Below are 23315 nucleotides of genomic sequence, written 5' to 3' on the forward strand. Positions count from 1 at the left end.
CAGCCCTGAAATATTTCGGCAGCCACTCCCTCCGCGTCGCTGGTGTGTAACTATTCCTGTGCTGCCTCCCCGGCGAGGCTCAGAAGCTCTGAGTCACCGTGGGGCGGTCAGAGGGACACAAACCGGGGCTGCCACCAGCCCCACCGCCACCAAAATATCCCGGGAAGGGTTTCCAGGGTGGCCTTTGCTGGCTCTTTCCATGTGGGACATGTTGGCCCTGCCAGGCTCTGCACCCACCCACGCTGCCAGCCAGGCTCAGACCTTTTTTTCCTCCTCTCTGCTTGTTGCTTTAATCTTGCTCCTCCCTGTTTTGTTTTTTTTTTTCGGGTTTTTTTTTTTTTTTTTTTCTGTCACTGCCACGGGGCACTGACAGCCCCAGCCACGCATTTTTGGGGTAGAAAAGCCCCAAAGTGACAGCTCTGAGTGGCCTTCCACAGAGCCATCTGCCACCCAGCTGCCCTTTGGGGGGAGAGAGACAAAAATATCCCAGCAGAGGTGGAAAAAAGAAAAGAGGGAAGCAGGCAGGGAATGCTGCTAAAACATGGTGTAATTAAACAAATGCAGAACTTAACGAGCTCCATCACCTGATCCCAGAGCTTGGCCAGGAGATAAGGAGCACTCAGAGGACTCTACCCTGAGCTGGAGCCAAAGGTCCCATTGTTGCAGTCGGGATTTTTTCCTGCCAGAAAAAGACCTGACATCCCAGCAGGGCTGGAGCTGTTTCCCTTTCCACACAGGGAGTCTGTGTGGCTGGAGGGATCCAGAGGGAGGGAGCAGGTTGGGAAGGGAAAGTCTGACACAGCCTGGGCTTTGTTAAAATGCCACACGAGTTTTCCAGGAGGGAGGACACATCACCCCATCCCCTGGAACTGGGAGAAGTCTGGGATGAGCAGGGAGTGCTGGTCACGGCCTCCACAAGGAGCAGCTCCACGGAGAACACGTGGCTGGTGTTGGAAAGGGAATATTCAGGGGTTTATCCCTGATTCCAGGGCTCAGGGAAGGGTTCTGGGCTGGGCAGGGCCCAGCAGCATCACAGACACACAGAGGGAGGCAGCTGGAAGAGGCTGGAGATTTATTCTCAATCACCACTGCGCCCAGTGCTATAAACATTAAAAAAATAAGTCTATAAAAGCATGTTCTTCACTCCTTTTCAGTACAGTGGTGATGGCAGAAGCTCCAATATGAGAACCGACCCCAAAACCTGCTCAAAACAAATCACAATACCACTTTTCCCCCCCCAAAATTCAGCTGTTTCATCCATCCACACCCATGTTTCATCCCCCCATGCCCTCAATTTGGATCAGCCAGGATATTCTGAGGGTGGATTTTGGGATGGAAGACTGCAGCAACCTGACCTGGGAATTCCCAGGAGTTTTGTCCCCAAGGGAAGATAATTGGTGGCTGGGGAAGGAAGTGACAGGTACAGCCAGTGAGGTCAATCACCAGGTACTGGGAGAAATTAGGTTGAGAAATATTGTCAGAGTTCAGGATTTGGTGTCACAGTAGAAGGGAGAGAGTATTCAAAGCAAGGGAGGGAATAAATCCATGTGAATCAACTCGAGTTGCTTTTAAAAAAAATAAATTTGAAATCCCCCATGAGGAATAAGGGGTGCACCAGCCTCATGCAAAAAAAAAAAAAAAACCAAACCAACCAAAAAACAAAAACAACACAGAAAAAAAACCCTGTTCCTTTGAAGGAAACTTCTAATCTGAAGTCAAATTAGCAATGAACTAATTGGAAAATGCTCATTTGTCACAAAACTCTCTTGGGAACAAGTCTTGAAATTCAGTGTTCAACCCTCCTTTAAGCCACTGGAGAATCAGAACTCACTGGCCAGGAGAAAAGCAATAGCTTAAAAGTTTGTTGGTTTTTAAAAAAATCCAAACCTTTAGGTCTATTCACATACAGACACAACATCCTCAAGTTCAGTGTTTTTAAACCAAAACACATCTGTTACAAACAAAACAAGTTTCCCAAGTTTCAAGTATAAAAAAAAAAAAAAAAAAAATCCAAGCAATCCAGAAAGTGTTTGCCTTCATTCTGGTACTTCTGAACAGGAAAATATTTTAAATTAACCCTGGTGAGCTTGAAAAATTCACTCTCAGAAGAAGGCAGAACCTCAGTCCTTAACCGTGAACGAATTAAAAAAAAAAAAAAAAAAAATTTCCAATGATTTACTGACTACAAGGAGAGAAAACTCCACCAGATTAAAACATGAGGGGCTTCCAAAGGAACATGATTTGGGCTCTGATTCTGATGGAATTGTGGGAATGGGAACTTTTTTTGGACATGTGGCAACCCTGAGGTGACAAAACCCAAAGTGTCCCTGCCTGGGTGCAGACATCTCACTGCTTGGCTGATTGCCTGCCTGGCTTTTTTTCCTGCTGGCCTCTTCCACTGCCTGGAATTCCTCTGCCACGGCCACCAAACACACCTGTGGAGCAGAAAGGAAGAGGTAAGAGCATCCCTGGAAGGCAGCAGTGATTCAGAACTTGTTATTTGTGTTTTATCCAAAAATTGGCTTGTTTTTGAGTGTTAGGAATGGGAGTTTTTGACTTCTCCTGTTTTAGTCCCCAGATCTTTATTTATTTATATCTTTATTTATCCTCCCTCAGCAGCATCTCCCTGGTGTGTAAATTTGTGTTAATCTCGTGGTGAATTGAAGTTTCTTCCAAAAAAACAGGACCAGGGAAGCAACAAATTCAAAATCCAGGTTGTAACGTGTCCCCTGAGAGCTGTGAGGGCACCCCAAAAACTGGTCAGAGCAATCCTTGGCTCTGGAGAGGGCACTGGGCACAGGATTTGGGGTGCTACAGCCAGATGAGCATCCTCAGACCCACAAGAGCTGCTGAGCCCAGCCCTGGGATTTCTCCCCAAAATCCCACCCTAGGGATGAAGGGATGTGGATCCACCCTGCTGCACAAAAAGCAGAACCCAAAGGAGACCCAAATCCAAGCACCAGGCACAAGAGCTTCTCTAAAAGGAGGAGACATGCCCAAACCAGAGGCAAAACATAAATTATTCCCAACCCTGCAGTGCTTGGGATGCTCCTCCTGGAGCAAAGGCTGGGGACTTCTGAGTTTGGCAAGCAAGAAGTCAAAGGAGGAGGATTACCAGTGTCAGAAACAATAATCCTTTCAACTGTGAGCACAATTACAGATTCCCTCCTGCCTGCTGGCCTCCCAACAAAATTGTCCTGCCTTTATTTTATTTTTATTTTTTTTCCCCCTTTCCCTCCTCCCTTCGTGTCTCAGTAATGAGAGCCAAACCTTTGAGCTAATTAGCAAATGCTGAAGCTTCCCTTGAAAATATTCCATCAGCAAATTGAGGCTGCACATGGAAACAGCAGCAGCTCCACCTCAGAGCTCAGCCCTGCTCCCCACAAGGTGGGAATTGCCACAGGGAAAAAAAAAAAAAAAAAAAGTGGTTTTGGTGTTTATCCCCCACCAAAAAAAAAAAAAAAAAAAAAAAAAAAAAAAAAGTGCCAAATGCTCTGAACACTGCAATGGCAAAAAATAAAGGGAGCCCTGAGATTTGGAAAGGTCACTTCTGCCTGCTGGGAGCTTGCAGGAGCCCCCCTGGAGGGGATTTGGGGAGAAGGAGCTGCTGGAATCACCCTGATGATCCCAGCAGGATTCCTGGCACAAAGCTCCTCAAGGCAGCTCTCCAGAGAGGCTTCACACATCCCTGTCCCCATCCCCAGGGCTCCTTCTGAAATTTAAATCAGCATTTTGAAGCTCCTACAGCAGGCAAAGCCTGGGCTGAGAGCAGCCCTGGGGTTGTGGGGTGACCACAAATCCCAAAAAATGGGGTGAGCAGCAGAGCAAACACCTCCCAGGCTTCCAGCAGGGTAATTTGGGGGGGAAATGGAGCAGCATGTCCCCCAGCTGAAGTGCCCTGGGATCACCCAGCCCTGTGAAATGGGAAGGGCTGTTTTGGTGACCTATTTCTTCTGAAGTGGCAACCTCCCCTTTATCAGGACCATGAATTATTCATGTTTCAGGAGGAACTCAAAACCTCACATAGTTTTGTCTTTTTTTTTTTTTTTTTTAATATAAATACATTAACAAATCAGGAAATCCAAAGCCCATTTTAATGGGGGAGAAGATAATTTTTTTCTCTCACTACCATGGGCAGAGCTTGGTTTATTTCCATAATTTTCACAATTTTTACCCAGAATTACCTTTTTTTTTTTTATTTTTTCCTGGCCCTGCTAAACTCCAGCTCCCCAGTGAGCCAGGAGGAGCTGAAACAATCAAGTTCAGACTCTCTTAAGCTGCTGCCCAACCCCAGGAAGGAGGGAGGCCCATCCCTGGCATGAATCCTCCCTGTTCCTTGGCAGGGGCTGCTTTATGCACTCACTCAACTGGATCCTGCTCAGGAACACCCCCAGCTTCTTTTTAAAACACAGCTGATCCTTGCACAAAAAAAAGGGAGATTTTAAAAGCACTCCTCCCCTCTTCAATTTGAGGCAAAAAAAAAAAAAAATAGGATTTTTTTACCTCTTCCAGCTCCTCCAACCCCACGGCCCTTCTGTTGCTTCTGCTGCTGCATCCCACCACGGCCTCTGCCCTTGGACACCACCTCCTCCTTCACCATGTCAATGATTTCATCAGGGATCCTCAGGTATTTGATGGTGCTGCCACGGATGTAGCACTCTGGCATCCTCCAGAATTTGTCCCCATCCTATTAGGGAGCAATATGTGAATCCACCAGCAAAATCTGGAATTTTTGGGGTCATTTTTAGGGATTTTTGAAAAGAGGGAAGGAGCTCTAGCAGTCTTTGCTGGGAGTATTGTCTGTGAGCAGCTGTGGAAAAGGGGGGATTAACTCCTCAAAACATAAAGAAACCTGTAATTTCAATTTGTTCCACAGCTCCTTCAAATAAAAAATGTCAGAAGAAGGTATTTGATGGTGTGCCATGGATGCAGCACTCTGGCATCCTCCAGAATTTGTCCCCATCCTATTAGGGAGCAATATGTGAATCCACCAGCAAAATCTGGAATTTTTAGGGTCATTTTTAGGGATTTTTGAAAAGAGGAAAGGAGTTCTAGCAGTCTTTGCTGGGAGTATTGTCTGTGAGCAGCTGTGGAAAAGGGGGGGGGGTTTAACTCCTTAAAACACAGAGCCACATAAAAAAACTAATTTCAATTTGTTTCACAGCTCCCTCAAATAAAAAATGTCAGAAGAAGGTATTTGATAGTGTGCCATGGATGCAGCACTCTGGTATCCTCCAGAATTTGTCCCCATCCTATTAGGGAGCAATATGTGAATCCACCAGCAAAATCTGGAATTTTTAGGGTCATTTTTAGGGATTTTTGAAAAGAGGAAAGGAGTTCTAGCAGTCTTTGCTGGGAGTATTATAAGTAACCAGCTTTGGAATTTTTGGGGTCACTTTTAGGGATTTTTGAAAAGAGGGAGGGAGTTCTAGCAGTCTTTGCTGGGAGAATTATCTGTAAGCAGATGTGGAAAAGGGGGGTTTAACTCCTCAAAACACAGAGCCACATAAAAAAAAAAACTAATTTCAATTTGTTCCACAGCTCCCTCAAACAAAAAATGTCAGAAGAAGAGGGTGAGGAAACAAAACCCTTCTTCCCTTCTTGCACGAGAAGGGAATTGAAAGTGAGGCAAGAAACAGGAGTTAAAATGGTGGTGAACACCCAATTCTGGTAAGAAAAATGCAGCTGTGGGCAGGATTCTGCTGCAGCTGGGAGTCACCCCAGTCCTTCACTCCTCTGGGGTGTGGAGGGAGCAGTGAGGCAGCTCTGCAGCCAGCTGGCTCTGGGAAATAAGGAGCTCATATATTATGTGTTTATTAAAAATAAATTTAAAAAAAAAATTTATTCAGGTGGTCCAGTTTCAGAGCAGCAGTTTTAGGGTTTTTCTGGGATGTCATGGGCTTCCCTAGGTTCAGTTTTAGGGTTTTTCTGGGATATCATGGGCTTCCCTAGGCTCAGTCTCAGGATTTTCCTGGGATTTCCCAGGATTTAGTTTCAGGGTTTTCCTGGGATTCCCTAGGACCCAGTTTCAGGGTTTTTCTGGGATATCACAGGCTTCCCCATGACCCAATTTCAGGGTTTTCCTGGGATTCCCTAGGACCCAGTTTCAGGGTTTTCCCTAGGACTCAGTTTTAGGATTTTCCTGGGAAACCATGGACTTCCCATGACCCAGTTTCAGAATTTTCCTGAGATTTCCCCATGACCCAATTTCAGGGTTTTCCTGGAATTCCCTAGGGCCCAGTTTCAGGATTTTCCCCAGGACTCAGTTTCAGAATTTTCCTGGGATTCCCTAGGGCCCAGTTTCAGGATTTTCCCCAGGACTCAGTTTCAGAATTTTCCTGGGATTCCCTAGGGCCCAGTTTCAGGATTTTCCCCAGGACCCAACTTCAGAATTTTCCCCAGGACTCAGTTTCAGAATTTTCCTGGGATTCCCTAGGACTCAGTTTCAGAGTTTTCCCCATGACCCAGTTTCAGGATTTCCCCCAGGACCCAATTTCGGGATTTTCCTGGGATACCATGTCCTTCCCCAGCCCTCAACCCAGCAGGATTTCAACGAGTGGCTGTAAGAATAAAAACCCAGATCTGAACAACTCCCTGGCCATGATGTAACTGGGAGGAGGGACTGGGATCTGCCTGGCTGCAGCTGGGATGGCTCCAGCCCAGCCACCCTCCTGTGGAGCAGATTCCAGCTGTGTCCCAGGAGAGGAGCTGAGAGCAGCACAGCCCTTTCCTCTCTCCTGGGAGTGATTTAGGGCAGCTCTGCCTGCACGGGCAAGCCCAGGAGGAGGCAGAGGAGCAACAATTCCCTTCCAAGAGACACCCAGCAAACCCCACCCTGCCTTGGATGTGCCTGGCTGCTCTCCTTGGCTCGGGATGCAGGAAGGGATGGAGCTCCAGACTCTGCTGCTTCCTCCTTCCTCCTCCCCTGAGTAAACAAGCAGCTCCAGGCTCGTTGTCCCGTGCCATCTAGTGGCCACCAGTCCAGCCCAGCAGATTCCACCTTCTCCTGGGATTTTGGGGCTGGTTGGAAGCAGCTGAGGTTGCTCTACAGGTCATAGATTGGTGGAATTGTGGAATGGTTTGGGTTGGGAGGGATTAAGAGATTGGCTAATTTCACATTTTCTGCTATCTCAGGTTGTTCCAACCTGGCCTTGGACACCGACAGGGATGGAGCAGCCACAGCTTCTCTGGGAATATCATCCCAAACCCTCACCACCTTCACAGGAGGAATTCCTTCCCAAAAATCCCACCTAACCCTGCCCTCTCTGCCATTCCCTGTGTCCTGTCACTCCATCCCTCATCTAAAATTCCTCTCCATGTTTTTGTCAGCCCCTTCAGGCACTGGAAGGACACAATTAGGTGACCCCAAAGTTTCTCTTCTCCAGGCTGAACAATCCCAACCCTCCCAGCCTTTTCCCACAGCAGAGTTGTTCCATCCCTCTGATCACCTTAGATTCCATGTCCTTCTGGGGAATGTCTCCAGATCACCCAGAGGGAATAAAACCTGAGTTGCTGCTCTTCCCAGGCAGAGCACTGAGCCTTTGGAAGTGAATCCAAGGAGAAGGGAATCATCCTCTGTGTCCTGGGCACGGGTAAAGCTTTGTTGTCACCTCCTCTGAGTCCCCATCAAACTAAATTCAACAGCAGTTCCAAAATTCCACTCCAAAATCCCCTCCCAAACCTCACTCAGGGTGTCTCCTCTGTGACAATGATGTGCCCCAGCAACTCCACTCCAAAAAACAGGAACTGGGGGGGGTTGCAGGGAGATTTTTGGAAGAACAAGGATCCCTGCCAGCCTCTCCCATGGAGCTCTGACATTCCAGGGCTGGGAAAGCACAACAACAGCTGGATTTCCATCCATCTGTGCTTCCCACAGGGATGAGACCAGACATTTCTGAGGGAACTCAAAGCCCAAAACACAGATCCCAATCTCCTGGAACAACTTTGGCCAAGGGCAAAGGTCCCAGACAACCTCAGTGGGTGAACTCAGGTGGATGTGGAAAGAGAAGAGACACACAGTGAATAAAAGAGATTTTGGTTGGGACAGGTAAAGGCTCTGGTTTTTTTGGGAAACCTGAATCAGCATCTCAGCATACAGGGCTCAGGGGAATGAGAGACCCCAGCCCCTCATCCTGTGCAGAAATTCACCTGCACACATACACAATGCTGCTCCTCCATTATGAACACTATCAATAATTATATGAACATCACTAATAATAATATTAAATCCAATGTCAGGCAGAGGTCACACTTCCATAGGAGCGATGTGAGCCACAGCAGGGACAGAACGAGGGAACCTTTGGGGACACTTTGGGGTGACAGTGACCTGTCTGGTCCTGGGTGTTCCCTGTGGACACGATGTGTGGTGACCACTGCCCCACGCCAGGGTGGGTGACCCCTGCCCGGTGTTTCCCCGGGGTCACTGCCATGACTGACCCCTGCCCGGTGTTTCCCCGTGGCCACTGCCATGACTGACCCCTGCCCGGTGTTTTTACCATGGTCACTCCTGTGACTGACCCCTGCCCGGTGTTTTTACCATGGTCACTCCTGTGACTGACCCCTGCCCGGTGTTTCCCCGGGGTCACTGCCGTGACTGACCCCTGCCCGGTGTTTTCCCATGGTCACTCCCGTGACTGACCCCTGCCCGGTGTTTCCCCGTGGTCACTCCCGTGACTGACCCCTGCCCGGTGTTTCTACCATGGTCACTGCCGTGACTGACCCCTGCCCGGTGTTTTTACCATGACTGACCCCTGCCCGGTGTTTTCCCATGGTCACTCCCGTGACTGACCCCTGCCCGGTGTTTTTACCATGGTCACTCCTGTGACTGACCCCTGCCCGGTGTTTTTACCATGGTCACTCCCGTGACTGACCCCTGCCCGGTGTTTTCCCATGGTCACTCCCGTGACTGACCCCTGCCCGGTGTTTTTGCCATGACTGACCCCTGCTCGGTGTTTCCCCGTGGTCACTGCCGTGACTGACCCCTGCCCGGTGTTTCCCCGTGGTCACTCCCGTGACTGACCCCTGCCCGGTGTTTTTACCATGGTCACTCCCGTGACTGACCCCTGCCCGGTGTTTTTACCATGACTGACCCCTGCCCGGTGTTTCCCCGTGGTCACTCCCGTGACTGACCCCTGCCCGGTGCCCGGTCTTACCCGCGATGTGCAGATCACCTCCCGCAGGTTGATGTTCATCCAGTTGTCGCAGCTCACCAGGTGCCCGTTATACGTTTCCCCGTTCTTCAGCTCCACCAGCTGCGAGACAACAGCAGTCACCGGGCGCCGGCCCAGCGCCGGTACCGGGACGTGCCCGGTGTCACCCACACGGTACCGGGATGTGCCCGGTGTCACCCACACGGTACCGGTGAGGAGAACGGGCAGGGCCGCGCGGCCGGTACTCACCATGGGATGGTTCTGCGCCGTCTTCAGCAAAGACAGGGGCAGCTGCGAAGGGAAGAGAGGAGAAAGGCCTCAGGCACCGACCGACAACGGGACACCGGGCGGAGCACCGGGCCGAGCACCGGGCCGAGCACCGAGCGGGGCACCGGGCACGCCATCCCTGGCGGGGGGGGAGGCACGAGCCAGGCCCTCCGCCCCAGCCTCCTCCCGAGTGCATTCCCCGCTCCCCGTCCCCGTTCCTGTTCCTGTTCCCGTTCCCGTCCCCGCTGCCGCCGCTCACCATCGTGCCGGAGCCGGGAGCCGCCGCCGCGCCGGGCGCTGCCGCTCAAACCGCCCCCGGCTCCGCGCGGAGCCAATCAGAGCGCAGCGCGATCCCGCCGCAGCCAATCGGAGAGCGGCGCGGTCCTGCACCGACCAATCAGAGCGCGGATCGCGGCCCGGCCGCGCCGCGCCGCTCGGTCCGCGCCTTTGCGGCGGCACCGCCCGGGACGGGACGCGCCGGGATGGGACGAGACGCGCTCCGCAGCTCCCGGTACCGCGGCTTTGCTTCGTGCTCCCGCACAGCCAAGCAGGGAACCCCCAGGAGGCTCAAGGTGAGCGTTTTATTTAACCAACCCCCCCCGAATCCCGCGCTGTGGCGGGCGAGCGGGATCCCCTCGGGCTGCGCGGCGCACGGGAGCTCCCGGTGATCGGTAAGGGGTGAAGGGCTCCAGGCCGTCCCGCTGCGGGACTTCCGCCGCGGCGGCGGAAGCGGCGGGCCGGGAGGGGCGGGGCGGGCGGCGCGGGGCGGGGCCGCGCTCAGTGCGGGGCGGCGGCGGCGGCGGCGGGACGGGAGCGACGGGACGGGACGGGACGGAGCCGCGATGGAGAAGCCGCGGCGGGCGGTGGTGGTGACGGGTACGGCGCGGGTGAGGGGGGAAGGATGAGGGAGCCCTTCCCTGTGAGGGGATCGTGGGGGGCGGTTTGAGGGAGCCCTTCCCTGAGGTGAGGGGCAGCTCTGAGGGAAGGGCAGGTCTGAGGGGTGCAGGTGGGGCACCCCTGCTCTGTCGCAGCACAGCAGCTCCGGACACCTTTTTCCTGACTGAAAGAGGCCGGGGGTAGGTGTGAGACCCCTCCCCGAAATTATGGGGGGCTTGGAGTGTACCCCTTATCTTGGATGAGGAGTCTGGGGGAGAGGGGTAATTTTGGGGACGCCTTCATCACATGGCAGTGGGGGATCCCTTCTGAGATTCTGGGGGGATAAGTGGGGGACCCCTTCCCTTAGGAGATGTCCCATCAGAGGGAATGGGGCTGTTTTGAGGGGCTGTTCCCTTTGTGGGGTGATAAATGGGGTGAAGGGCAGAGTCTGGAGGGTTTTGGGGCTGCTCTGCTGTGGGTCGGGGGGCGTCAGAGCTGAGTGAATACAGTAACGAGGGAATTTCCTATCGCTGATCCAACCAGCATCCACTCACATCCCCTTTTTCCATCCCTGACTCCATCCCAACACTTTCCCATTCGCTGAAACAAGCCTCCCAAAGAGCAGGAAAACCAATTTGGGGCGCAGAGAGGGGGGCAATTGCCTGCTGACCACCCCACCCTGAACCCCCAAAGTGTGGGAGCTGCTCCCCAAAGCAGCCCCAGGAGCGCCGGGGGGAAGAATGAGCTGTCAGCCTCTCCCCGGGGTACAAAGGCAGCTCGGGGTGATTTGTGGGTGAGGCAGTCCTGTGACAAATGGGGAACTCGCCCAAACTATTCACATCTCACCCCCCCAGCAGCTGAAGTTGAGGCTGGTTGAATAGCAGGGGCTGTAATCCCAGGCAAAAGTGCCTTTTGCAGGGAGCAGTTGTGGGGAGCTGAGGAGCAGGTGGCAAATCCTGCCTTTCCCAACCCCAAATCCAGCGTGGAGCGACGGTGACTAAACACAAAACTTGCGTCAGGAAACGTTCTGCTGCTCTCAAGGCTCCTCCACGCTCTTTTTTTTTTTTTTTTTCCCCTTTATTTATTTTTTTTTTCCTCCTCTCAAGGAAATCAGCTTGCAAAATGCAGTGGTTGCCTTATCAGCTCTGCCCCTGTTTGATAATGCCATCGATGCCACGCTGAATTCCGTTCAAAACTGGGGATGGTGTCGTGTTCCCAGTGGGTTCCCAGCTCCTTGCTGGATCAGGATCAGCGTTATTTGTGCACAGTTTCTTTTTTAGAACTCGTTAAGGAGATAATCCCATCAGGATCCCTGCAGCTGGTTTGCTGCTAATGAGCCTTGGAGGGCCCCGTGGTGGATGTGCTGTGCTCTGTGGGCTCGGGGGCTGCCACACAAAGTTCCTGATGCTCCCAGGAAGGGATAACACCAGGGAATCTGGGCAGGGGATGAGTCAGAGCAGCCACAAGCCCAGCTGTGTTTGTGCCAGTTTGGGATTTGGAGCAAAAAAAAATCGTGCACTGTGCTTGGGCACCTGTAGAATTTCAGCCTTGCTGTGGCTGAGTGGTTAAAATATGGATTGAATTTCTTTCATAGGATCATCACGCTTTATTTAGGAATTAAACTTAGCAGGTCTCAATGTTTGCTTCCAGAGAATCGTGTGGGACTTGCAGAAACAGCTGGGAAAGCATTAATTTGCCTCATGTCATAGTTTGTCTCACACCCCTGCAGTTCTGCTTGCAGGAAGACACCCCCAACATTTTGGATTTTGTGGGAATATTTATTTTGGCCCAGCTGGGTTGAGATCCACGGGCGTGGAGGAGCCCACGCTTGGGAAATTCCTGCTGAGCAGCATCACCTCAGCCTGGCTGAGGAGGGCAAATCCAACATTTCCATTAAGGTGTCATCTGATATTTGTGGTCCCTCTAAGATCCTTGCAGAATTTATATCTCCTAATTGCACGAGGCTCGGAGGGCAAGGCTGACATTTTAAATTAAAGCATATCGACGTTACACCCAGATAAATTGCCCCAACCTTTGTGTGCTTGCTCAGGAAATTAATAAAAAAAAAAAAAAAAAGAAGAAGAAGTTATGGATTACCAGTTAACTCCAAAGTTATTCATTAGGAATTTAGAGGTGCTGAAGGAAGTATTTTTGATAACGCCTCGGTAACCTTTGCTGTGGTGTAGGTAGGTTGTCAACAGCTCTGTTTATTTCCTTGGGAGGTGTAATTAATGCTAATGAAGATCTTGGAGAAGACCCTGAGTGGAGAAGGAACATTTGAGGCAGGCTTGTGGAAGCATCTGCTGTGGGCTGAAGCAATCAGGAATAGAAAATCCAATCATGATTCTAATTCCATGACATTGGGAGAGTTAGCTGGTAATAACAAGTTTTTCTAACCTGGCCAGGAAGGAAAATTCTTCTCCCCAAATTAAAAAAATAATAAATTTATTTTCAAGCAAGTTGTTGTTTATCTTCACTGTACAAGGCTGTAGTTGAAATATTTTAGTGCAGGTGTCTTGTTTGATACTCAAGTGTAAAGAAATAAGGATTGAGTGTAGAAGTGTTTGGTTGTTTTGTTGGGTTTTTTTTTCAGAACTAAACCAGGAGTGCCCAAACCTTTTTTACAACTTCAAGTTGAGTCAAATCTGTGAATTTTTCTTCTCTTGCAGGGTTTGGGCCATTTGGAGAACATGCTGTGAATGCCAGCTGGATTGCAGTGCAGGTAAAAAAATCTCTGAATTTTCCTCTTAGGAAGTCAAAGCAAGAATCAGATCCTTACAAATTTGAGGTTTCAGCTCTTTTTTATCACTTCCAACTTCTTGCCAGTTTATTAACAGAGCTCAGTGCAGATATCCAGATGGTCAGCTGGATAATGTTTGATTCCCTGCTCAGAAAACAATCCCTTAGCTGGTGGAATTTAATGAGATTGAGTTAATGTAGCTGAGGCAAGTAAGGAATTCCCAGCTTTGGATGATTTTAAATGGGGCAGAGAGCTTGAAAAATCTTCCTCTGCCTTGGAGAATTCAAAACAAACCAACTGAGAGGAATCTGGATGTTTTTCTCTCAGTTCTGACTTGAAGCTGGGCCAGTTGGTTCACCTTTAAACCAAACCTTATCTCTGAGAGGAGATTCCCAGCTGGAGGTTTTGTGGAGTTGTCTGAGTGTCAGGAATCTGATTCTGAGGCAGAGCTGCCTCTTTTCTCCCCCTGCATCTCCCCTTTTCCTGCTTGGCTTTTGGGACAGGAGAGTTTCTGGGGAAATGCTTTTCCTGCAGGTCCTCCCTGCTCAAAAAAAAAAAATCAAGTTTGTGCCACTTGTAGCTCTGTATCCACCTGGGCACATTCCTAAAATCCTGGAATATCCTGGGAGGGAATCATCCAGTCCAGGACACCCCAAAATCCCCACCCTGTGCCCAGGAGTTCATCCCACAAATGAGGCAAGAAAAGGAATTCAGCTCTTTTTGATGGAATTACAGGGGTTTTTTTGGTTGTAAAACCACTTTTTACAGGGATGGTGCTGCCACATTATCCCACTTCTTTGTCATTTCTGGATGGGGTTTGTGGCAAAGCTGCTGGGAATTCCATGGGACCTTTTAGTACAGTTACCCAGGGAATTAAATCTATTTTTCTCCCCACCACGTCTCTCTCCCTTTCAGAGCTCTGAGATTAATATCTTCTTTCAAAAGCTTTTAAATTAAATCACAAACTCTAATCAATTACAACCAACTAATGTCCAGCTGCCTAATGTGTTGGCTTGGTAGGAGAAGACAAAACCTTTGCCTCCAAGAGCTTTTTTGGAAATGAATAAATTTCAGTTTGGGTCAATTTGGAGGAATATACAGTTTGTGGATGAGGGGAAAAATACAGGAAATTCCTAAAAATCAGAAGTGAGGCTCAGTGATTTGCTGTTGTAGTGCCAACTATTGTAAATAACTGTTTTTATTTTAGAGGAGACAGACAAAAGGGTGTTTTTGGAGCAGGAGGAGTGGTGGGTGTTGTGCTGTTGCTTAAAAAAAAAATAAAAATCTAAATAGAAGCAGCTCAAAGCACTGGTGGCTGCTCAGCTGTGTGGCTGATGGATGAAGTCATCCCTTCCATTTAAAATCCAATTTTTAGGGGCTTGAGTGGGTTAAACTCAGAGTTGGGGAATGTTTTCAGTTGGTAAAACTCAGAGTTGGGAGTGTTTGGATAAAACTCAGAATCTGGGGATGTTTTGAGTGGATAAAACACAGAATTTGGAGTGTTTGGGTGGATAAAACTCAGAGTTGGGGGTGTTTGAGTGGATAAAATTCAGAGTTTGAGGTGTTTGGATAAAACTCAGAATTTGGAGTGTTTTGAGTGGATAAAACACAGAATTTGGAGTGTTTGGAGTGAATAAAACTCAGAGTTTGGGATGTTTGGATCAAGCTCAGAATTTCTGGTGTCTGAGTGGGTAAAACTCAGAATTGGGGATGTTTTGAATGCACCAAACACAGAATTTGGGATTTTTTGAGTGGGTAACACAGAGGTTTTGGATGTTTTGAGTGGCTAAAACACAGAATTTGGATGTTTTGAGTGGCTAAAACACAGAATTAGGATGTTTTGAGTGTATAACACCCAGAATTGGGATGTTTTGAATACACCAAACAGAATTTGGGATGTTATAAGTGCATAACACACAGAATTAGGATGTTTTGAATATATAACACACAGAACTGAGATATTTTGAATACACCAAACCCAATTTAGGATGTTTTGAGTGTATAACACACAGAACTGAGATATTTTACATACACCAAACTCAATTTAGGATGTTTTGAGTGTATAACACACAGAACTGGGATGTTTTGAATACACCAAACACAGAATTTGGGATGTTTTGAGTGGATAACACACAGAACTGAGATATTTTACATACACCAAACTCAATTTAGGATGTTTTGAGTGTATAACACACAGAACTGAGATATTTTGAATATATAACACACAGAACTGAGATATTTTACATACACCAAACTCAATTTAGGATGTTTTGAGTGGATAACACACAGAATTGGGATATTTTGAATATATAACACACAGAACTGAGATATTTTACATACACCAAACTCAATTTAGGATGTTTTGAGTGGATAACACACAGAATTGGGATATTTTGAATATATAACACACAGAACTGAGATATTTTACATACACCAAACTCAATTTAGGATGTTTTGAGTGTATAACACACAGAACTGGGATATTTTACACACACCAAACTCAATTTAGGATTGTTTGAGCACAAACCTTTCTCCCATCACGGGTGGATCCTGGTGACTGCAAACATCATCTGGGGGGGGGTCAATGGGGAGGATTTGCCTTTTCCTTCCCCTGTCTCAGCCCCCAGAGGCCCAGACAAAAAAAGGAACAGCATGTTTTTGAGGCTGCCTGAGGTGGGCATTGTCAGAGTTTCAGACAGGGACTTCATGGAGCAGAGTGGACACAAAGGCGTGTCTGAGTTCCCCAATCCCAGACGGTGTGATCTGCATTTTAATAGAAAAAAAAAAAAAAAATCAATTAAACAATCTTTGGAAATCTTTCCTAGCTCTAGGGCTGAGTTCTGGTTTATTGCATCTTTTATTATGCTGCATCCTGAGGATAATTTTTATTTTTTTTGCCTCACTTTTGGTTTTATTTGGATTCTCTCACAGAACACGGTGTGAGTTTTTTTTTTTCCCTGAGTTTCTGTCTGGTTTTGCAAGCTGACTGATTTTTACACATGGGTACCTTAAATAGTGGCAGCAGCCATCTAATAATGCTGCAGAAATGAAAAGTTTCAAAATCCCACTCAAAAAAAAAAACCCAAAAAAAACACCCCAATGAAATGTTTGGGTTTTTACTCACTGGGGGAGAGCTTTCCTATAAAATCAGCAGGAAGAAAAAAAATCCTTTCTGCAGCAAAAAACACTTTGTGATAATTTTGGGGTTTTTGCTGTTTTGAGTTTTCATCATTTTAGTGTTTTAGTTCAGGATTTTTTGGGGGTTTTTTTTATGGGTACAACTTTTGCTGGGGAGGGACTTCCAGGGAGAAATCACTAAAATGAAAGAAAAAATCTCACAAAAACATTTCTGTGTTAATTTTGGTTTGCTGTTTGGAGTTTTCATCACTCTAATGTTTCAGTTCAGGATTTTTTTTTTTTTTTTAACTTTTGCTGGGGAGGGACTTTCAAAGAGAAATCCCTAAAATGAGAGAAGAAATCCCTAAAATGAGAGAAGAAATCACTAAAATGAGAAAAGGAATAACTAAAATAAGAGAAGAGATCCCTAAAATTAGAGAAGAAATCACTGAAATGAGAGAAGAAGTCACTGAAATGAGAAAAGGAATAACTAAAATGAGAGAAGAGATCCCTAAAATGAGAGAAGAAATCACTAAAATTCAAGAAGAAATCCTTAAAATGAGAGAAGAAATCACTAAAATGAGAGAAGAAGTCACTGAAATGAAAGAAGAAATCACTGAAATGAGAAAAGGAATAACTAAAATGAGAAAAGGAATCCCTAAATTGAGAGAAGAAATCACTAAATTGAGAGAAGAAATCCCTAAAATTCAAGAAGAAATCATTAAAATAAAAGAAGAAATCCCTAAAATTCAAGAAGAAATCCCTAAAATAAAAGAAGAAATCACTAAAATGAGAGAAGAAATCCCTAAAATTAAAGAAGAAATCACTAAAATAAAAGAAGAAATCACTAAAATAAAAGAAGAAATCATTAAAATGAGAGAAGAAATCCCTAAAATAAAAGAAGAAATCCCTAAAATTCAAGAAGAAATCCCTAAAATTCAAGAAGAAATCCCTAAAATAAAAGAAGAAATCATTAAAATAAAAGAAGAAATCCCTAAAATTCAAGAAGAAATCCCTAAAATTCAAGAAGAAATCATTAAAATAAAAGAAGAAATCCCTAAAATTCAAGAAGAAATCCCTAAAATAAAAGAAGAAATCCCTAAAATAAAAGAAGAAATCCCTAAAATAAAAGAAGAAATCCCTAAAATCAAAGAAGAAATCCCTAAAATGAGCTTTTCTGCCCTCCCTGCTGTACCTTAGGTGTGGACACAGGTGTGACCTGTGCACTGAGAAGCTGCTGGGCTCCTTCATCCCCCCCAAAATGCTTCTGGCTGAGGAGGAGGAGGAGGAGCAGAGGGGTCAGAGTGCATTTTACCATTGGGAAGGACAATTGCTGTCAGGGTGTCTAGACAGAGCTGATAAGGATATTAGAGACTGACAAAGAGCAGCATTGTGGAGGGGTCAGGGAATGGGTCACACATGTTCACTGTGCTCTGGTTGGCAGGTGGACAAGCCTGAGGGGGCAAAAACTTGTTCAGGGAAAGGGGGAGGAAGATACAAACATCTTCATTATGGAGCACTGGGCTTGGTTAAAAGGAAAAGTTTTGGGTTGGTAAAGTTGAGGTTGAAGTGGTTTGGAGGGGTAGAATTTCTCAGCATCCTGTTCCCTAATCCTTCATCCTCATCCTCCTCATTAGTGTTAACACTCCTAATGAGGGTTTATCCTTTTCCTGAAGAGGCTGCCTGCTCTTGGAACATCTCATTTGGCAACTCCTTTGCTTTATGAGAGCTGCAGGTAAAGCAGGGGAGGTTTTGAAGGCAGGTTTGTGCAATTTGTGATGAACCATCCCTGCCATCCATCTCTGGTAATGAATGTCTGAGTGTGCCAGACACTGATCAATACAGCAAAGCTTTAATATCAGCCTTGCCCTGGGAGCCAGAGCTGCTGATTTATCAGCTTTGCTCATATCTCAAAGTGTCACTTGGGCCTTTCTGGGTGTTTTAGTTTTCCTAAATCTTGTTACATTGCTGTGGTTTGGCTGTACAAGTGTGAAAGGTGGGTTTGTTTTGTTTTTTTCCCTCAGTAGAAAACCACTCATGCTGATAAAAACACAGAAAAATGATGGTAAGACACTGCTCATGTTTAAATGGGGGTGGCCTCAAACCTCAACTTGTCTTCTCCTTTCAAGTGTCTTTAATTTTTAATTTTTAACCTGAGGGAATATGAGGTTGGAGAGTAAAACCAGCTGATCTTCACTCCTTGGCCTGAACTTTCAAGGAGGAAAATGAAACCTGAGAATTCAAAGAGCAGCTCATGGCTCTGGTTACCAAATCCAAACCTGGAATTGAGATAAATTCAGGAATATTTTGAAATGTCCTTTGATAGTTTGATGGCTTTTACCTGTTCTAGCTCAGATCCATAAAAACAGCAATTTTGGATATTTGGTGACAGGAGGAAAGTTTGATCCAGGTGCAGGAATTCCTTAAACATGATGGCCAAAGTCTCTTTTCCTATTGGAAAAATGTTTCCTGGTGTTACCTGGCTCCAGAGTTTAGATGATTTTGTTTAAAAATCTTTTTTTTCCAGAGGTTTCAGACCATGTGGGTGTTTTTTTTGAGTTCTGGGAAGTTTGGAGTTGATGGTTCTGAGAGGAGCAAAGCTCCAACTGGAGCTTTACTGGTGAGACTGGACAGAGAAAAGAATCCAGAACCTGTGTGTAGGGGGAACTCCCAGTTTTGGGATCAAACAGAGCTTTCCAGTCAGAAATACTGAGGAGAAAAAAAACCAAACAAACTATAATTTCCTCTGGTTTTAAAGTCTTTACAAGTTATTTAACTGACACTTTGTGTTTTCAAAGGTTTGAAGGAAATTTGCTCTGTTTATTGCCAGGATATTTGGGATGTTTTCATGTGAGAGAGGGAGAAATAATTCACTGAGTTTAGTTGAATCACCAGTGCTGTCACCCAGCCCTGAGATCTCTTTATGTGGAAATAAATGTGAAATTACTCTCCAGGCCTTGATGATGGAGAAAACCCTTCCAGTCCCACCTTCCCTGCATTGTCACTCCTTGAAAAAAAGCAGGAATTGTGATTCTCTCACCTCTATAAATAAAGCCAAGATTTCCTCAGGAGTGTGGGTGTTGCTGATAACTATTGTCAGTTTAATGTTGATTTCTTTGTTACACACACATCAGAGCCAGACAAACGGTTCTGTGGGTGAAACTTTCACACAGGTGGAGAGATGCTTTTGTTGTTCCCATCATTTGTTGTTTTTTGTTTTTATTTTTTACAGTGGTTGCTGTAAACTCACTGCAGGTGCTGTTTATGAGGTTATCCAACCTGGTGTCAACTGATATTAAACCTTGCAGGAGTAAATCCTCTGCTCATCTCCTGCCTGACCATCTTGGTTTTGCTTTGCTGGTGTTTTTTAGGAGCTGGAGAAGCTGGGGCTGGGGGATGATGTGGATCTGCATGTCTATGAGGTCCCTGTTGAGTACCAGACCGTGCAGAGACTCATCCCTGCCTTGTGGAAGAAGCACAGTCCCCAAGTGAGTGAGTACAGGGAGGAGGAAGAAAAAGAAAAAACAGCCAGCAAAGGGTTGGGATCTGCAGTGGGCACCATGTGAAATCTCCTTTTTGATGTATTCCTTCAGCCTGGTAGTCCCTGGCTGGATTTTTTTCCTCTTCTGTGGTGAGAACATGTGAATTTTACAGCTCAGAGTGCTCCAGTTCCAGGAGCAGTGGGTGTGAAGGGGCCACTGCTGGGGGCTGTCTAGACAACTCGTGGTTTGTCTGTGCCACCTGGGCTCCTCCAGCAGCTGTGGAGGTGCCAAGGCTCCTTTTTACCCTGAGGAAATCACAGTTTAGCTCAGGAGGGGGTGAAACAAGAAGAATTGATAAAAATGTTCCTCTGGTACTCACAGGAAAATCCCTGCAACCCCTCTGTGTTCCACTGGGAACCATGGAATCCCAGAGTGGTTTGGGGTGGGGAGAACCCCAAAATCACAGCACAGAATCATTCAGGCCTGAGAATAATCAAAAATCATGGAACCCAGCCTTGGACTGAGCACCATGAGTGCCAACCCAAACCCCCAAAACTGTGAATTCATGAACACAGTGACAAAAGTGCTGCTGAGATGTCACCAAGCTTCCAATCCCCAAAGTGCCCCTAAAATCAGCACAGAATCATTCAGGCCTGAGAATAATCAAAAATCATGGAGCCCAGCCTTGGACTGAGCACCATGAGTGCCACATCCAGCACCCAAACCCCCAAAACTGTGAATTCATGAACACAGTGACAAAAGTGCTGCTGAGATGTCACCAAGCTTCCAATCCCCAAAGTGCCTCCAGCAGAGCCGAACTGTGTGACAAAGAAATTAAAATAAACACCCCACAAAGGTGCAAATTTCCCACAGGCCAACCCACATCCCTTTTCTCTGACAGCTTGTGGTCCACGTGGGAGTGTCAGGCATGGCCACCACTGTCACCCTGGAGAAGTGTGGCCACAACGTGGGCTACAAGGGGCTGGACAACTGTCGCTTCTGCCCGGGCTCCCAGTGCTGTGTGGAGGGGGGCCCTGAGTGCATTGACTCCATCATTGACATGGATGCTGTCAGCAGCAGGGTCTCAGCCCTGGGGCTGGATGTCACTGTCACCATTTCCAAGGATGCTGGCAGGTATGGGGTGATCCCTTGGGATGTGGCCTCAAGGGGAATCCTGTGGTGGTTTGGGGTGGGAGGCGCCTGAAGGGTTCTTGGGTTGGGTGTAAACCTGGCCCTGGGCACTTCCAGGGATCCAGGGGTAGCTGATCTGGGAGTTCCATCCCAGGAATTCCATCCCAGTATTCTACCCATCCCCTTTTCCCAGCTTGGAGCCATTCCCTGTGTCCTGTCCCTTCATCCCTCATCCCAAATCCTTCTCCAGCTCCCCTTCAGCCTCTGGAAGTTGCTCCAAGATTTTCCTGGAGTTTCTCTTTCCAGCCTGGCTTTGAATCCTCCCAGGGAACAATTCTCAATTCCCAATATCCCACCCAGATTCTCCCTCCCAGTTTGGAGCCATTCCCTGTGTCCTGTCCCTTCATCCCTCATCCCAAATCCTTCTCCAGCTCCCCTTCAGCCTCTGGAAGTGGCTCTGAGCTCTCTCTAGAGTTTCTCTTTCTACTCTGGCTTTGAATCCTCCCAGGGAACAATTCCCAATAATCCACCCAGATTCCCCTTTCCCAGTTTGGAGCCATTCCCTGTGTCCTGTCCCTCCATCCCTCATCCCAAATTCCTCTCCTGGAGCCCCTGCAATCCTGGCTAACACCATCCTGTCACCCTGTCCTTGGCATCAGGGAATCCCAGAGTGGTTTGGGTTGGAAGGAGCTTAAATCCCATCAAATCCCATCCCAAAGCCCATCCAGGTTATCCTTGGGCACTCCAGGGGTGCAGGGACAGCCACAGCTGCTGTGACTGTGTCACTCCTGTCCCCTTTGTGCATCCCACTCACTGCCCATGGAACCACTGAGGCTGGAAAAGCCCCCTCAGGTCATCCAGTGCCACATCTCAGGGCTGCCTAAACCACCTGCTTTTCAGTGGAAAAAAAAAAAAAAAATTCACATTTTTCATCCTAAATTTAATTAAAACCACCCCAGACTCACAATTCCTGCCTTGAAATCCCAGAATACCACCACAATGGGAACCTACAGCTCATTTTATCTTTTTCTCCTTTATTTTTTTTTGCTGATAATCTCTGGTTTTGTGTTCCAGGTACCTCTGTGACTTCACCTACTACACCTCCTTGTACCAGAGCCATGGGAGGTCAGCATTTGTCCACGTGCCTCCTCTGGGAAAACCTTATTCTGCAGAACAGCTGGGCAGGGCCCTGCAGGCCATCATAGAGGAAATGCTGGATGTTCTGGAGCATTCTGAAGACAAAATCAATTGTCAACATGAACACTGAGCCTGCCCAGGAGCTCTCCTAGTATTGCACTTCCAAATTTTATTTTTTTTTTTTTTTCCCTGCTGATGAAGTATTAGGGGAAAAAAAAAAGGCAAAAAAAAAAATGGTTCCAGATCCAGAATTGGAGACTCAAAAAAAAAAAAAAAAAAAAAAGGAAAATTCAACAAATTCCTCTTCTAGAAATTAACCTTTTTTTTTTTTTTTTTTTGATGTTGTTGAATCTGTGAGTTTCAGCCTGAGCAACAAAGGATTGAAAATCTCTTCTCTAAAACATCTGCAGCTCCTCATTCCTGATGGAGGAGCTTCCAGGGGATGGATCCTCACCTGCCAGATCCACCCTGGGCCATTCCTCACCTGGACTCAGCCCTCAGGTGCAGGGATTTGCTCACCCAACCCTCTCCTGTTGAGTTGCAAGGTTTGCTTTCAGTTGGTTTTGGGTTTTGTTTTCTCCTCTCTCTTGACCCAAATTCAAGGTGATGATGTGGGGGAGAGCAGCTGGAGTTGGGATTGTCTTGGAGAGCAGAGTTTGGTGGCTGTGAGGAGCCTGAAATGGCTTTGCTGGAATTGAAAATGATTTCAGGCACTGATTGCTCACTCCAAATATCCACAGGGATAGTGCAGCAGAAGGGATGTTCCTTTTGGAACCCAAATCCAGCTGGATTTTTTTTTTTTTAATTGTGGAGCCTGACTCCTAAATCTTTCCAAATCTTCTTTTTTTCCTGCCTCTCTCTTGGCCACCTCCCTCCCTGGAGTCAATCATGGACCTCCTGTAGCAAACACCTCAGTCCAAGTGTGTCTAAAATCAATTTTTAGTGGGTAAAGAGCTTTGCTGAGGGTCCCTTTCCCCACTGGAGATCTTTATCTGGTGCTCAATTAGGTGAAACTTGAGTAATTTATAACTGAGCTGCAAATTTTCCCTCTTGTTCCAGGTTAAGAAAATAATATTCAACTGAGATCCCAATTCCTAATTGATTGAGTGGAGGCAAAAAAAAAAAATGCAGGTGGAAAGTTTTTGCAAAATCAAATATTTTCAGATTTTCAACCCAAATGATTTGAAATGAAGGAATTTGAATTAGAGGGAGGATTTGAGGGTCTTTTTTGGTGTCCCCCTCCCAATGGGAGGGTGTAAAAGTGATGCTGCCTGTGGGAGCTTTCCCAGGAATTATTTTTGGGGAAGGGCACATGCAGAATCTCAGCAGGTGGGTGATGCTGATTTTTTTTTTTTTTTTTTTTTTTTTTGTGTGTGGAGATTTTTTTTTTTGCTGCCAAATTCTTGAGATTCCAGC

General features: G+C 47.0%; 2 protein-coding genes across 4 annotated transcripts; one reads left to right on the forward strand and one right to left on the reverse strand.

Moving 5' to 3' along the window:
• Nucleotides 1-1055: 1055 nt before the first annotated feature.
• Nucleotides 1056-9814, reverse strand: LSM4 (LSM4 homolog, U6 small nuclear RNA and mRNA degradation associated). The gene is made up of 5 exons (XM_079328516.1): nt 9676-9814; nt 9399-9440; nt 9153-9251; nt 4504-4687; nt 1056-2435 (listed from the first exon to the last, which is right to left on the reverse strand). Exons 1-5 carry the CDS (start codon nt 9676-9678, stop codon nt 2347-2349), a joined length of 417 nt encoding a protein of 138 aa, XP_079184642.1. The 5' UTR covers nt 9679-9814; the 3' UTR covers nt 1056-2346.
• Nucleotides 9815-9965: 151 nt separating this feature from the next.
• On the forward strand, nt 9966-22625 carry PGPEP1 (pyroglutamyl-peptidase I). 3 transcript variants are annotated; one of them, XM_079328515.1, is made up of 5 exons: nt 9966-10087; nt 12962-13014; nt 19521-19641; nt 20533-20765; nt 21837-22625. In XM_079328515.1, the coding sequence occupies exons 4-5, from the start codon at nt 20560-20562 to the stop codon at nt 22027-22029; spliced, it is 399 nt and encodes a 132-aa protein (XP_079184641.1). In that variant the 5' UTR covers nt 9966-10087; nt 12962-13014; nt 19521-19641; nt 20533-20559; the 3' UTR covers nt 22030-22625. The 3 variants fall into 3 exon arrangements, with proteins under 3 accessions (XP_079184641.1, XP_079184640.1, XP_079184639.1); XM_079328514.1 differs by having other exon boundaries at nt 19521-19637; XM_079328513.1 differs by lacking the exon at nt 9966-10087 and adding an exon at nt 10196-10292 and having other exon boundaries at nt 19521-19637.
• The last annotated feature ends 690 nt before the right edge of the window (nt 22626-23315 follow it).

Source organism: Erithacus rubecula (genome assembly GCF_903797595.1).
Source record: "Erithacus rubecula genome assembly, chromosome: 28".
Classification (NCBI taxonomy): domain Eukaryota; kingdom Metazoa; phylum Chordata; class Aves; order Passeriformes; family Muscicapidae; genus Erithacus; species Erithacus rubecula.